Genomic DNA, 16,854 nt, shown 5'->3' on the forward strand with positions numbered 1-16,854 from the left:
GACTCCTACTACATGGTTTGTATCGCGCTTGACCAAGCCTGAAACTACAAGTAAGCTTCAAGTGAAATTGATACATTACCTTGTGCATCTCCACCAGTTAAAGATACCACCCCTGGATGGAGGAAGAGTACTTCCAGAGAAGATGCCCCATCTACCTATGAGACAGATAAGGCACGTTAAGACGATACCACACTCCGATACTTAGAAGTTTCATGATTACGAGATCATTCTCCCACAATATTTCCTAATGTCATTTGTACTAAATCATTCACTTGTACTCACTAAAGGAGAGCTTGAACCTATGTACTTGTGTAAACCCTTCACAATTAATGAGAACTCCTCTATTCCGTGGACGTAGCCAATCTGGGTGAACCACGTACATCTTGTGTTCGCTTTCCTATCTATATCCATTTATATACTTATCCATACTAATGACCGGAGCAATCTAGCGAAGATCACAAAAAGCGACCGTTTTCGCTACCTAAGATCTATCGTGCAAGAGAACGGAGAATTAGATGGAGATCTCAACCATAGAATACAAGCTGGATGGATGAAGTGTAAGAGTGCATCCGGCGTGTTGTGTGACCGTCATAGGTCACTAAAGCTCAAGGGAAAATTTTATAGGACGGCAATAAGGCCAGCGATGTTGTATGGCACAGAATGTTGGGCGGTGAAGCATCAACACGTACAAAAAATGGGTGTGGCGGAGATGAGGATGCTTCGTGGGATGTGTGGGCACACGAGAAAGGATAAGATTGGGAATGAGGATATCCGAGGTAAAGTAGGAGTAGCCGAAATTGAAGGAAAGATGAGAGAAAATCGGTTCCGGTGATTTGGACATGTGCAAAGAAGGCCTACTGACGCTCCGGTTCGAAGATGTCACTACTGGACAGAGGTTCAGGGCCGAAGGGGTAGAGGAAGACCTAGGAAAACTTTGGAAGAGACTCTAAGAAAAGACTTAGAGTACTTGGATCTAACGGAGGACATGACACAAAACCGAGCGCAATGGCGTTCTAGGATTCATATAGCCGACCCCACTTAGTGGGAAAAGGCTTTGTTGTTGTTGTTGTTGTTGCCTAGCATTGGGTTACACTGCAAGAAGCACCATCATGGCCGACGCACTGCTTAAAATTATGCAAATGGCAATTGCGTCACCAAAATTTGGAGGAGAAATGACAGAAGCAGCAGAAGCAGAACCTGAAAATGAAGACGGATAATTGTTACCTGCATCCATGGTACAGGAAAGTCTGGAAGAAGGATCTTCATTTCTCAATGTATGTCCGGGAAATGAAATTCCAACTGGTTCAGCTATCAATATGAGGGATCTTGGATGGATATCAAGCTTCCTCCAAACTGGTTTGATGCAGATTTCTTGGGCTTTGCTCTATCTTTTGTTCTTGCATTTGACAACTACACAGTTAAAGAGGCTTTGGAGTTTGGATGGACACACAATTTCAAAACCAGCAACGGTGAAAGCCTTGAATTCCATGATAATTTGCATGGTCCATTTTTTAGTAGTCGAACCAACTATGGAGAAGGTAATTTCAATTCAGATCATGTGTTTGTGTGGTATAATCGATTCAACCTTTTACAGGGATCAAAATGCTCATCCACTGCTTTTTGTCATACTGTCACTGAGGCATCTGTTAAGTTCTACCAAATAGATCCTTCCAACAAACCTGTTAGCTCCTCCGAAATGAAGGTGACAAAGTGTGGGGTATGCCTGTTATATGCCAAAGATGCTGAGAAACTTGATGTGAAGTTTAGGGAACTGATTAAGTTGGTAAAAGATAAACAATGTCAAGGATGTTGTGGCGAGTCTGAAACAAGTGGAAGCGAAACTTTGACCACGTACAGGAACAAGAAGATGAAAAAAGATCAAATATGTATGTAGTATTTGACTCTTTGTAGACAACAAGATATGCAGTGGATACTCTTGCTTGCTGGTTTTGTATATGAACTCTCCCCTTGTTGGAAGCTGTTTAATGATTTCAACGTCTTTCGAGTGAAAACATAAAAACATGCAGAAACTGAATCAGCAGATAAGGCATATAGTAATCGTATAATATGGTCTCTTTAAGGTTTAACATCGGATCAACCGCCTCATAAAGTGATCGAATATTATGATCGCTCTTACACTGCTCATGTGCATATAGTACATAGTTGTTCGTCATAAAACTCAATGTACTTGCAACTTTGAATTGTGTCGTCTAAGTGTGGTTGTGAGTGCACTGAACACTTTGGCAATGCTTTTGCTCTGTCTTTTCAAGTTTTATGCACTTCTGATCAAGTTAGGCTTAGGCCAAAATAGATAAAAAGCAGAGAGTTTTCTCCCTGAAAATGGTGGAGAGGGCATATATAGCAGAACAAGAACCTTAAACCAATGCAATTATAAAAGTACCTCACGAATTTAAAATTGTAACATGACGATTTTACATTTGTATGTCGAAGAAAAGCAGGTCCAAAAGTTAACTAAAGCATAACTCATATATGTAATAATAATGTTCATTACAGTACACAAAAACAGATAATTACAGAAGGGTACTGGCCATATATTGATACACTCTCACCTTTTTTTCAGGTCATCTCAATCATCTCTCGAGCAACAATAAGTTCGCCTTTACAGTACGATCACCATTGTCTGTAGGCATCATCATCCCATCTTCGATTGTGAAGTTAAATTTCTCTCCAATGGCCCTTAGAAGCTGGTATACGTCCAACATAGTAGGCCTCTCCCTTGGTCTTCAGGGGCTTTAGAAATGTGGATAACTCTCTTAGCGGTCACCAACTCAAGAATTAACAGTTCCGAAGCTGTGAACATCTCCCTTTGTTGGGCCTTCTGTTTTTTCTCGAGCTCTGATCATTGTTGAATTTATTAATATACTTCGATTGTGAAAATTTTCTCTTATAATTTACAAATTTTAGGGACAAATGAGACCTGGGTAGGGAGGCGAAACTAGTTATCAGGTCAGAGAGACGCCTGGCCCAATTGATCATGTGCGTATCTTCAAGGGGCACAGTTTTGCTATCATACTGGAAAGAAATATTTTAGCGTGACAGCCACACTTAACGCAGTATTATTAATCCTCATGTTATAATATGAAAAGAAAATAAGTTAACAACATTTCATGAAATTAGAATACAGTGTTGCTGGCTACCTCAGCTTAAATCCTTGATAAAAGACCCACAAACTGCGCACACTGGGAGCTCTTGGAAGGAAAAAACAGAAAGACAAAGGAAAAGCAAATCCAAAACCAGCTGCTGCTGTTATCACAACACTGTGCGACTTCAAAACCTTAACTAGACCAATGGACGTCTTCACTTGAGAAGACCGGCAAGGCGTCAGCATGCCCCCGCAGAGTCCAGTATTGTTCGTTGTGATAAAAACAGTAGCATTACCAAAGTCTGGGACTTGACCAGACAGAAGATTGTTGGCCACGGTAAATCTTGTAAGCCTAGAGAGCTGGCTAAGCTGTGGAGGAATTTTACCCGTAAACTTATTGTTATCAAGCATGAGCACATTCATATAGGTACAATTGGAAAGATTTGCTGGGATTGACCCGGAGAAGCTGTTGGATGAGAGATCAAGATAAGTAAGGAACGGAAGGAATCTACCAATATCAGTAGGAAGAGGTCCGTTAAGCATGTTGCTTGAAAGATCTAGGCCTGTTAAGCTTGTGCAGTTTGCTACACCCCGAGGAAACTGGCCCTTGAGTCCCAAATCCGAAAGCTTGATATTTAAAACTTTGCTCTCGTGAGGGTGCCAGCACTCGATTCCCAGAAAGTTACAGATGAAACCTTCGGTCTTGTTTTTGAAATCCCATGAAGAGTTTAAGTAGCCTAAAGGGTCGTTAAGCGAGTCTTTAATACCTTTTAAGCAATTGATATCGCTCTCGACAGCAAAGCAGAAGCTACAACTAAGCAATAACCAGAACACAACACAAACAAAAATTCCAAGATGTTGTACATGACTGAAGAGCGTATGAATTAAGAAAGCCATGCATGCATCAAAATATAGCCTAAAGATTTTGTTATGTGATCAACGAAGCTGATGATCAGAGCAAAACGAAAGATAGTACTGAAGCTTCTGAAATTATCTATCTTTTTATAACACTTACTAGATAAAAGAACCCAGAGAAGGGGTTGTTGAAATTTCAATCGAAGAGAAAATGCACATTGAAAAAAGAAAAAGTTGAACACGCTTTAGTCCTAGTCTTTGTACTGAGAGATATACAAAAGACTCTAATGGCCAACACGTAAATTAAATGCAAGAGTGCTTTATACGTTCGTTTGGTGTCATTGTTTTCTTCTGGTAAAAAAATCCGACTGGTTTCCTGGCAAGTGAGGAAAGGAGAAGAAATCTAACACAAACCATGGAGCTAGTGGTTTCGAAAATATGGGTGTGTTTGTATGGAATAAGTTTGATAGGGTGATGGAGGCAGGAGAAGATCATCAGGTCATTTTAAAGGCCATTCATCTTGTCACGCTGAGAGGAGATTCTTACATGTCACTAGAAGTATATCCCCATCACCTACCTAAGTTATCATGCCCGTCATGTAATGAGTGAGAAAATTTAATCAGGAATATGTGTTCGGTTACAACCAAGTTTTTCTCCAAGATTAAGGACGACTTGGACTGCATAGTTATAGACTCTTCAAAGTGCTTGACTGCCCTCGATCTAGTCTTTCCTTTATTTTATAGCAAAATCAAAGGAAATTCAAGAAATAGAAACAAACGAGTGAGCATTTGAGGAAAAAGGGTATACATAAATCAATTTTATTTGATTTAACAAAACTAGTCACTGGCAAGCGCTAAAAAATCTGATAACTTGTAATCTCATGTATTCAAAAGTACGACTGGACAAAGACTTTATAGTTGGTGTACTTATCAGTATGTTGAGTCAAAAGAATTAATAGTCTCATTAGCATTACTCTTATCATACAATAGTCATCATACGACTCAATGCCCTCGACCCAATTTGAGTTGTGTCAAGTGTTGTTGTGTGCACAGTGAACAATTTGGCTATGCTTTTGCGCGTTCTCTCTCTCTCTCTCTCTCTCTCTCTCTCTCTCTCTCTCTCTCTCCAACTTTCATTTAATTGGGTCAAAACAGCCCAAAAGCAAAGTTTTTTCTCTGAAAATGGTGCTTAGAGGACTTGGCAGAAGAAGAGCTTGAGCAAAGATTGGCGACGGTTAACAGATTTTAACCGTTTCTGTTTATGCACATTTCCGAACTTAATTAGTTAATGATGTGTACATGCACAAACTCTCATGTAATTAGGAGCCATGCACTTCCGTGAATCGTCGATGCCTTATTCGATCACGCCAAGTACATCACTTGATAAGGAATGAATGGAGTACATGACCATATAAGGAATGCACGGAGCTGTGATAGGTCATACTGAAAGGAAAAAGGAAAAGGAAAAGGAAAGAACAAAACCCACGAGATCGAGCTCGCAGATCTTAGCGGGTAGTTTTGAGTCTGACTCGACGTCATGTACTCAACAACATACACTTACAAAACCATCCAATTGGCCTAAAATTCGGTAGATAATTTTTTTATCAAAGCGGGTAGGGGAGTTTAACTTGGGACCTCTTCCAACACTGAAAAGAGAGTACCACGAGACCAATAGCTAGTCGGTAAAATTTCGCATCTGTATATCAGAGCTCAAGATCATATTACCTAACTGAAACCGCATTACCACAAAACTCTAGCATTAACTAGTTAAGTAGACCAAATTTAAAGAAGAAAAGGGGACAAATTCAAACGCTAGAAACAGAAAATGAACCCAATACCATGACCGATTATGTGACCTCTCTAACATTAGTCGCGGGTATATAGTAGTAATTTGTCATACTACACAAAGCACTCAACAGCTCTGGCAATACACGACGCAGTAAACACTTCAGCAATGCGTCTGAGTTCTCATTTCAACTTCTATTTACTTTCGTTCCAAGTTTCCCATCAACTTAGGTTTTGGTAAAAAACAGTCGAGAAACAAAATTATCTGAAAATGGTGCTGAAAAGCAGATAATTAGATGTGGCAGGGACGAAAAAGAGATTAAAACACAAAAGAGAATGAAGAACAGAATCTTGGTGTCGTCTTCCTTCTATAGGAAAGAATACATTCAATACAAATGCAACTACACACCTCACAAATTTACTGAAAGGTTGTTCTAATGAAGAATTTTAAACAAGTTGCGTTATAAGGGACTCGCATTACACATTAAAAGCTTCTAACATGACGATTATACATTTGTATGTCGAAGAAAGCAGGTCCAAACGTTAACTAAAGCATAACCATATATGTAAATAATGCTTATTGCAGTACACAAAAACAGATAATTACATAAGGGTACTGGCCATATACTAATATACTCTTACCTTTTTCAGGTCATCTCAATCATCTCTCGAGCAACAATAAGTTCGCCATTACCATCACCATCACCATTGTCTGTTGGCATCAGCATGTCGTCTTCGATTGTGAAGTTATATTTCTCCCCTATGGCCCTTAGAAGCTGGTACACTTCAAACATAGTAGGCCTCTCCTTAGCAATAGGCCCCACACAGTTGCACGCAACTTTAAGAAACTGGAAAAGCTCCTCATTCACACCCTTCCCAACCAAAGATTTGTCGAGCGCATCCTGGAGTTGAGATTTGCCTGACAGCTGTGTAATCCATTCCACCAAATTTCCCTTGAAGTCTTCAGGGGCTTTAGAAATGTGGGTAGCTCTCTCACCGGTCACCAACTCAAGAAGTACAGTTCCGAAACTGTAAACATCTCCCTTTGGAGTGGCCACTAGAGTTCGTGTATACTCAGGAGCAACATATCCGAGATCCCCAAACTCCCCATTCACAAACGTACTCAAATGTGTATCAATTGGATTCATGAGCCTAGCTAGTCCAAATTCAGATATTCTGGGCTCAAAATCTGCATCCAGTAAGATGCATTTGGAGCTTATGTTCCGGTGGATAATTCGAGGATTGCAGTTATGGTGGAGCCATGCTAATCCTCTGGCTGCCCCTATCCCAATTTTTAGCCTAGTTGGCCAGTCCATAATCTTTGCACCTTCAGCATCTGCAGGATGTAGCTGATCGTGGAGGGTACCATTAGGCATGTACCTATAGACCAAAAGTCTTTCCCTCTTTGCTGTGCAAAACCCTAAAAGAGGAACCAAATTACGGTGCCCTATATTTCCCAAAGTAGCCATCTCAGACAGAAATTCTTTCTCAGAATGTTGAGATTCCTGCAACCTCTTGACCATAAGTGGAGTGCCATCATCGAGCACTGCTTTGTACATCGTTCCAGTTCTTCCTGTCCCAATGATATTATCTTTGCAGAAACTGTTGCTGGCCCTCATGAGATCACTCAGCTTCATTTTAGAAATCGACTTCTCAAACATGGAAACCTGGAGGAAACTAGCTTCATTAGAATGCAATACGATACAAAATTTCAAACTACCAAAAAAAGGAAACATAAATTTGAGTATTTAAAATCAATAAAACATAGAGAGAAAGAAAGAGAAACAGAACCAATAAAATTATCATTATATGTACATATTAATTTGTTTCTAAAAAAATTATGCTCTGTAATAGCTTACCTTGATGGCTTTCGTTTTCTTCAAACTCTTAGCCCACTTGTTCCCTTCAGGGTCCTCTTCCTTCTTCCTTGCAGACACTCTACGCACAAAGAACAACAAGGAAATAACCACAATTAGTGCTGCAAACGTTGCACCACCAACACCAGCTGCCACAATAATTACACTGTTAGACTTCTTTTTAACTCCCCGGCACAGATCAAGAGGCTTCCCACAAAGTCCAGCATTGTTTGCGTAACTTTCTAGTGTAACTGCACTATTGTTACCAAAGTTTGGGACTTGGCCAGACAGCTGATTGTTTGCCACGCTAAATGATTTAATCCTACCGAGCTGACCAAGCTGTAGAGGGATGCTACCGTTCAACTGGTTGCTGTCAAGCTTAAGCACATTCAAATAGCTACAATTGGAAAGATTCGTTGGGATATGCCCTGAGAAGCTGTTAGATGAAAGATCAAGAGTTGTAATGAACGAAATAATTCTACCAATATCTTCAGGAAGAGGTCCACTGAGCTTGTTGCTCGAAAGATCTAATCCTGTTAAGCTTGTGCAATTTGCTACACTCCGAGGAAACGGGCCCTTGAGTCCCAAATCCGAAAGCTTGATATTTAAAACTTTGCTTTCATGAGGGTGCCAACACTCGATTCCCAGAAAGTTACAGATGAAACCTTCGGTCTTATTGTTGAAATCCCATGATGAGTTTAAGTAGCCTAAAGGATCCTGAAGCGATGCTTTTAGACTTTTCAAGCAGTTTATATCACTCTCAACAGCAAAGCTGAAACTACAACTAAGCAATAACCAGACCACACCACCAAAGAAAATACCAGGATCTCGTCCATTCAACAACATATACATCGAAAAAGCCATCAAAAATCGCCTAAATTCGCTATTTATTGTTACCAGAGCTCAATATACTGAATCCACACCACAGCATTAGTAACACCAAGCCCTGAAAAAAATTCAAAAGCAACAAGAAATGAACCCAAATCAAACCAACAAACACTCAAGTTTTACAAATTTCGCATAACTAACACCAAATTTGGAAATAAATTATGAAAATAGCACAGGAAACAAAACCCAATTCATCATCTCTCTACCAAAAGGTGCAAATACAGTTGTAAAAAGAAACAATTTAATTGATGAAAATGCAAATTCAAATTTCACAAAATACAAACTAGAACAAACACACAGAAAGTTCAAAGGTCTTACTTGATCCAATTGAGTTGACCCAAGTCTCCAGAAACACAAACGCATACAGATATATATATACATACAAAAATCCAGCTAAAAGTTTAAAGCTTTGGGAAAATTTCAAAAAACCCACCTGAGATTATTCACTTGCAGAAAACACAGATGAATAGAAGAGCCCAGAGAGGGGTTCTTGAATCCACAAAGCTTCCTTCTTTTTCCACAAAGACGAAGACTTCCAGAGTCAACAAAAAAGCTAGTGCACCATACGATTTATATAAATAAATACTCAATAATTTTTTGGGGAAATTGGAAAAGGGTGTGTGAATGGGGGGTGGATTTAGCAGGAAAAAGGAAAACAAGGTTTGGATGGGACGGGATTTGAGAAGAAAAGAGAGGAAATGAGAGAGGGTCGACGGGTTAAAGAAGGCACGGCCATCTTTGTCAAACTTAGCGACGACTTGGGGACTGCTGCAGTGCTTTTGGCTCAGTGGATTCTTGACCTTGAGAGAGCGTTTCACTGCTATTTACTGTTTAAAAGTGTGTTGCTATTGGTTTATAGACCGTTAACAGTATGAAAAGCTTCGGCCTTTTCTGTGAGTTTGCGTTCAACCACTCCTTTTTCTCCATGGATAAAACTATGGAACAACGCGTCTTCATCGATTTACGCTCAACGTTATTGAGTTAGAAGTTAAAAACCAAATTTAATTAAGCTTTTTCGTATTTAGAGAATGAGTTTCTGAGGAAGCTCAAACGCAATTGCGATTCGCTAGACCTTATCATTCAGAGGGTCACTATCATAAGGATGCGAACTTTGTAACTTAAAAGACAAACGTCATTCAACCAAAAATATCGCAGTGGAGCATTTCATGAAACTAATATAAGTATTAATGAACAGACATATGTATTATAAGATGGGATGTGATATCCATATACCTCTTTTTACTTCTCTTACACCCCTTATTAATTTGGGAACTTTAACGAAAAGCACCCGGTACTGTTCACTTTAACGAAAAATCATATTTTTACACTAAAAAGTCAATCCTGGTACTATTCACTTTACCCTTTATTTTGTCTTTATCATTAAAACTCAAAGTTTTCAAGCCATTTTCATTAGTTTTCCTTATTAATTTCTGTTCTTCGATCTTCTTCAATTCATCCGATCCAACGGCCAAAAATTAAAAAAATGTGAGAGAAGTAAAAAAAGATGTATGAATATCACATCATTATAAAATAAGTAACAACACATGTCGAAGTGACGATGACAGCAAAAAAAGGTTATTCATTAGATTTATTACAAATAGGTTCATCTGATTCAAAAGTAATTTCCTTTTTACTGCACTAAGATTCACAAAGTAAAGTTTGCTAGTTTTTTGTTTTTTAAGGAGTAATGTTTGAAACCTTGAACTTGAATGAGTTGCTACTTGTTAGAAGTGAATGCAATTTATGGTTGAGTGAGGGCAGTTCCACATTTCCTACGGCAACCATTTCCACAGCTAACATTTTTGTACTTTTTATGAAAGATATCTGTTTCCTTCATCTCTTTGTATTCATGAAGTGGAACAAACGCATGTTATGAAATTAATTTCAGCTTGGACATAATTTCTTTTGTGTTTTATTTATTAACAATTATCGTCCAAGAAATTCTAACTTAGAAATTTCCGTCAACATTGCGAATATTAGGTTGCTGGACCAAATAATTATATGTAGGACATATTACCTTTTGTTAGCTAATCTTGAACAATTAATACTTTTAATATAAGGAAAACTAATAAAAATAGCTTGAAAATTTTGAGTTTTAATGATAAGGACAAAATAAAGGGTAAAGTGAATAGCACCAGGATTGATTTTTTAGTGTAAAAATATGATTTTTCGTTAAAGTGAACAGTACCACGAGCTTTTCGTTAAAACTCTCTTTAATATAACTTTTTTGTTTTGGGACAAAACTCTAATTAGATCAAGTTTTAAGGACCAGTATTCCAATTTCTCTTAAAACAAATATTTAATTTGGTTACACATATTTATAGGTTTAACATTTGCGATAAGCTTGTAGCTTTAATGGTTCAGAACATTTATTGTGCACTCCAAGTCTAGGTTTTATTTCCCATATTGCTTATATGTAAAAAAAAAAAAAAGATCAACTTTATTTCATTAAGAATTTGGTGTGATAGAAAGCCAACGTGACTTGCATGCCATACTTAATGAAAAAGAAAAGGCCATTCCTCATGTTTTATTTATTTATTTTTTGCCAATGCTTCCCTCTTGTTTAAAGGTAGAGTTTTCTCAAAAGTAAGATTATTCGTGGATTCTATGTTATCTTTATTTTTTACATAATGTTTTATAATGTTAGCATGGAATATGATGTTAAATTGTGAGATGACAAAGAATTCATAAAATGTCTCATTTTGAGGGAATTTCTTTGGCATTTCTCGTAAAGGTATCAACCTCATGCTCATTGATGGTTAACTACATTTCTACAATTAGTTGCTCTTGCCATTAATCCTCAACAGATATTAATAGCGTTTACCCACACAAATGACCCATTGAAGCATGAGAAATTCGGAATTTATTGGATGAGTATTTTCAAACAACAACATTTATTATGTTCATGTCTCTCCTTATAGGGAATGCGCAATAAAATTCAATGCGATGAACCGTTGAGGAAATGAAATAAAACAATTTTGTTCTCCTAGACTCTGTAGGAGGTTATTTGACTTTTGGGATAGTTTAGTTGCAATCTTTGGTCCTTATCTGGTATAGGCTTAAACATTAGAGGATCTCCAAATGAGATGTCAAATATAATATTTCAAAATTTTATTTGATGGCTAATGTGTCAAATTGAATACAAGTGCTAAATTTTCTTCTTTTCCAATGAATGTGTCAAATATTTATTTTATTATTTTGTTGGGCCTAGAGTTACATTAACTATTAAAAATTAATCAAAATTAGTTTAATTTTTATTCTATTGGTTGTTAATGGGACTCATGCATTAAAAATTAAATAAAATATATTTGACTCCTTTTTGTTTGCCATAAAAACAAAGCACCTAGAAAGCAAAAAGTCAAATGACTCACATGTCATATCATATATGGCATATCCATTGGAGAACACTTAAATGTCTTTTAATCCTATTTAGCATATTTGACATCTCTTTTGGAGATGGTCTTATACATTTTAAGTTCTTTTTTTTTTCTGAAAACTCTAACATGCCAAAAAGAATTATTCGTAGCAATAAAACCATCTCTTAAAAGTCATATTGAAATGCCCGAAGGCAAATCTAAAGAATCTCATAAATCAACTTTGTGATATACTCAACTAGGGGTATCATAGTAGCCCTAAGGCATAACCATATCGAAACGCCCGAAGGCAAATCTAAATAATCTCATAAACCAACTTTGTGATATACTCATCTAGGGGTATCATAGTAGCCCTAAGGCATAACCATCACCTGGAGGTGAAGCTGTACGACACTGGGTTAAGCCAGTGAAGAAACATGGTAGGCCCCATCATCAGAAGGTGAAGTTGTACGACTCTAGGTAGAGAAGAAAATATAACTATAAACATAACACACCGACACTAGCCGTGGCTAATGAAGCTGTCTGACACTGGTTTCGCTAGTGAAGCTGGGAGTATGTCATAAATATCCTCAACTGTGTCCTATAGCCATGGACGAATACATATTTAGGTTGTGTGTATGTGATGTATGATGACCCACTAGATAAAGATAGAAAACATATCTCAAAATCTCGTATCAAACTTAGGATCCAAATCTCATAAATCCAAAATAAATCATTTTGGTAAATCCGTAGTATTTCATACACGAAAATCCAATAATTCATGACATAAAACGTAAAATCATGGAATCATGCTTTTCGTGAATGCAAGCCTAGCATTTAGTAAAAACCATGCAATTAAAGAAGGGGTCTACTCACTGATATTTGCTAGGCTACAGTGGTCCGGACTAGAAAAACTGGAGTCTCCGATAGTAATCGTACATAAGTATAATAGAAGCCCATTAGTAAAAACTCAATTAAAACGTTTAAATTTGGAGAAACGAACGATGGACCCAAAAAGTCAACCGAGACACCGAGCCGGTTAACTACACTAAAACTTCAAAATCTCACTCAACGGATGTCAAAAATGAACTCGGGGCGTCGAAATTAGCCTAGGAACGTTTTCGGGAAAATTTCATAAAATTCAACACAAGGAATATTCCAAAGAATATTTCAAGGAATATACCAAGAATATTCCAGATCCATTTGGGAATTGAGCCAGGCTAGATCCTAGGTTGGATCTAGCCCATGAATCTGGGCTTGGGCCAGTTTCACTAGTTGGGCTGGAACAATGGCCTAAAGGTTTGGGCCGAAATGGATTTGTTTTTTAGTGCAAGTCGGGTCGACCCGGTTGGGCTCGCCGGTCGCCAGACGCAACGAAAAAGAAGGCCTGATTTTGGCCGGAGAATTCCCAAGCTCTGATTAGTTTCAAAACTTAACCATTTTCTACGATTCAAAAGGCAAAAATGAAATTAAGAACGCCAAGAACAAGAATATACCAATATGGTCCCCCGCCGTGGCCAAAGTAGGTCGGAAATGGCCTACAAACATCTCAGCTTCACCGGAATATGGGAAATAACTTCCACGAGTTATATCTATACCATTTCATCGTTAAAACACATAAGGAACTCAAAACTCACACCAAAAAGTTAATAAAAAAGGGTTTTGAGCGTTATTGATCCTTACCCAAATCGGAATAAAGTCGTGAATTCGTCGAGCATCCCATTCGATGTCGGAGTTAATCAATCCGAGGATTTTCCACAATTTAGTCATTAGTTATAGATTCGAGGATAGAGATAGGACGAGGTGGAGGGTTGGGTTGTGGTAGCAGTGCTCGCCGGAGTGGTGAGGCACGGTCTCTGGGTCTCGACATCGGTGTTACAGAGAAGGGAGCTGAGAGAGATGGAAGAAGAGTCACGAGAGAGGGAGAAGGAATGCCCACAATGGTGGTGGTGTGTGGTGCTTGCCAGAGAAAATGGCGAGCAGGTGTCTAGTGTGCGTGCTCGGGGATGAGAGTGACAAAGAGATGAGGGAAAAAGTTCGAGACAGTCCGAGAGTATTAGGGAAGAGATAAGGGAAAAAAAGAGGTGGGTGTGGGTCCCACATGGAACAAAACAAATTAATAATATAATAATATCAAATAATATAAAACAATAACTTCAAAAATTAAACAAATCTTTCGGATTGGTAAACCCGTAATATTCGGGGACGAGTCGTTACAACAATTCACCAATATCATCAAGCACTCAGATTCTTTCAAAACAACCGTTTTTATCTTGATATTTTTGCAGCCCTGATAACATGAACATTCACCATAATACATGACCCAACTTTACGTTTTTTGAATTTTAGATTATACATAAATTGTGTATGCATTATATCCATAATTGTTGAATTATGTGAATTTAATATTGCCATGAATTGCATCAAATATATGTCCATGCATTAAAAAATTTTGGGTTTCTTCGAACCCAAACCCGCAAGCCGAGACCATGGAGCCCCCATAGTTCACAAACCCAGAACCCAACGCCATCACCAACGTCACCACTGATTTTCTGACAAAAGCATGGCCTGCAGCCATTCCCAATGACCTGAAGTCGTCTTCGTCAAAATCGTGGCCGAGTGAAACACCAAAGCCAAAAGAGCTGGTGTTTTGGACTAGAAGAACATCATAGTCGTGTGCTGGGTGTGCTCGCCTGGAAGAACAACGAACTTGTTGCTTCTGGCGGCGGTTTGGGGTTATGGTGTCTGCAGAACCTCTTCTTAAGTGATAGAGAGTGAAATCTTGACGTCGACGAACCAAGAATATTCCAAGAACATTCCAGAGAATATTTCATTCGGGTCGGGTTAACAGGTCACTGGTTGGTAAATGGGTCAGATTTGGTTGGGTTGGGCCGAGTCACTAGATTGGGCTGGGTTAGGCCAAGTCACTAGATTGGGCTGGGTTGGGCCAAGTCACTAGATTGGGTTGGGTTAGACTGAGTTAAACTGGGTTGGGTTGAGTTGGATCCGGTTTTGATCTGGATTTTCAGTTGTGGGTCGGGTCAACCCTATTGGGCTTGCGGGTCATCAGACCCAACAAAAGGGAAGGTCGAATTTTTGGCCGGGAAACTTTCCTGCCTCCAATTTGGTTCAACCTTAACTAAACCTAGCCTATAATATATGGAATTGAAGCTTAAGAATAGAGGAAATGAAATATACCAGCACGAGGTCCTGTCGTGGCCGAAGTTGGCTGGAAAATGGCTCAAAAGCCGTCGGGTTTCTCGCTGAAAACTAGGGAATTCCCCCCGCGTTGATTCTCACGTCAAAATGTCACCAAAACAACTCAAAATTGCCCTAATCGTACTCTAAAACGTGATCCAATAAGGTTTAAAGAGTTTTCAAAGCTTACCCTCAACGAAAACGGCAAGAAATCGTTGGAGAATTTCTTAAATAGTGGCAGTGCCACTATGCATAGAGAGAGGAATCGTCCTGGGCTTGGAGTTAGTGGGTCTAACTTTAATCGGTGGGGAAAGGTTAGTGAAGGTGGTGGTGCGGTGGTCGCCAAAGTGAGGAGGCCAAAGGCACCTCGGTGGTTCTCGGTGAATAGAGAATGAGGAAGAAAGTTGAAGGTGAGGGGTGAGAGAAAGTGTGAATGAGAGATGCATGAGAGATATAATGAAGAGAGAGAGGGGGTTGAGAGAGTTTTGGGAGACACGGTGAAAGAGTTTGAGGGTATGAGAGAGATGAGCTCTAAAGAGAGCTCGAGAAAGATTCCAAAGAGCTCAGGAATGGGACACATGGCGTAGAAAGAGAGGATATTTTGGGTGAGGTGTGGGCCCAACAGGCCAGAAATATTAATATAATATTTTAAATATTTGATTAAACATTTAAAATAATATTAAATAATAATATAAAACAATAATAATAGTAATTTCAAAAAAACAAATCTTTTAGATTCGTAAACCCGTAATATTTGGGGACAGGTCGTTATAGTACAATAATAATAGTAATTTCAAAAAAAACAAATCTTTCAAATAAACCCGTAATATTTGGGGATGGATCGTTACAGTAGGAACATATAAACCTGAAGTTCACAATTATTTCGAAACCTAAAGTTTCTAGAAACATGGCCTTGTTTGAAAACTTGAAGTTTTCCTTAAAAACATCACACATAAAGACCCGAAGCTTTTTCATGTAAATTTAAACCAATACATTTCTTTTAGAACCTGAATGTTTTACTCTTATGTGAATGGATTGATTTTTCTCCATTACATTAACCACATCTTGTCCATTTATTTTATGATAGGAATATGTCAAATTTGAACAAACTCGATTTTACCGCTTTGGAGGTTCTTAGACGGAACTACCTCAAGTGGGTCCAAGATGTGAAGCTCCACCTCACCGAAAAGAATTTGTGTCCCGCCATTGAAGATGAAACGAACAATTCAGTTGGGGAAGCTGATAAAGCCACTGCCATGATCTTTATCCGAAGACACATTCATGATGCACTGCAAACCGAGCACCTTGCTGAAGAGGATCCACAAGCACTTTGGGTCACTTTGGTTAATTGTTTTTATCACCAAAAGGACATCTTCTTGCCTAAAGCAAGATATGACTGGCAGCATTTGCGCTTCCAAGACTTTAAGTCTGTGAATGAATATAATTATGAAGTTTGTCGAATCCGATCATTTCTCAAGTTTTGTAACGAGACCTTGATCGAAGAGGATCTCCTGGAGAAGACCCATTCGACATTCTCTGCTACCAATATTGTCCTGCAAGAACAATATAGGGCTCAGAAGTTCATTAAGTTTTCAGATTTGATATATGTTCTACTTTTTGCCGAAAAGCAAAATCAGATATTGATGAAAAATCATCAAGCTCACCTTATTAGGGCAACTGTTGTGCCTGAAGCACACTATAGCATGAATTAACGCCTAAAATGCCAACATAGGTGTGGTAGGGCGGCAAGAAGCTACCCCGTCAAGGTCAACAGAGCCAAGGCCCATCTAAAGGAGGAAACCGAGCCCAAAAGCACC

At 38.6% G+C, this 16,854-nt stretch overlaps 2 protein-coding genes across 3 annotated transcripts; both read right to left on the reverse strand.

The window, feature by feature from the left end:
* Positions 1-2,452: 2,452 nt before the first annotated feature.
* Positions 2,453-5,939, reverse strand: LOC126621399 (probably inactive leucine-rich repeat receptor-like protein kinase At5g48380). 2 transcript variants are annotated; one of them, XR_007622902.1, is made up of 3 exons: positions 3,159-5,939; positions 2,939-3,033; positions 2,453-2,856 (listed from the first exon to the last, which is right to left on the reverse strand). XR_007622902.1 is itself a non-coding variant. In XM_050289905.1 (2 exons), exons 1-2 carry the CDS (start codon positions 3,998-4,000, stop codon positions 2,994-2,996), a joined length of 882 nt encoding a protein of 293 aa, XP_050145862.1. In that variant the 5' UTR covers positions 4,001-5,939; the 3' UTR covers positions 2,453-2,993. The 2 variants fall into 2 exon arrangements, 1 of the variants encoding a protein (XP_050145862.1); XM_050289905.1 differs by having other exon boundaries at positions 2,453-3,033.
* A 140-nt stretch (positions 5,940-6,079) lies between these two features.
* On the reverse strand, positions 6,080-9,335 carry LOC126621379 (probably inactive leucine-rich repeat receptor-like protein kinase At5g48380). Its single transcript, XM_050289871.1, has 3 exons — positions 8,920-9,335; positions 7,602-8,544; positions 6,080-7,409 (listed from the first exon to the last, which is right to left on the reverse strand). The coding sequence occupies exons 2-3, from the start codon at positions 8,460-8,462 to the stop codon at positions 6,390-6,392; spliced, it is 1,881 nt and encodes a 626-aa protein (XP_050145828.1). The 5' UTR covers positions 8,463-8,544; positions 8,920-9,335; the 3' UTR covers positions 6,080-6,389.
* Between the last annotated feature and the right edge of the window lie 7,519 nt (positions 9,336-16,854).

Source organism: Malus sylvestris, chromosome 5 (assembly GCF_916048215.2).
Source record: "Malus sylvestris chromosome 5, drMalSylv7.2, whole genome shotgun sequence".
Lineage (NCBI taxonomy): Eukaryota > Viridiplantae > Streptophyta > Magnoliopsida > Rosales > Rosaceae > Malus > Malus sylvestris.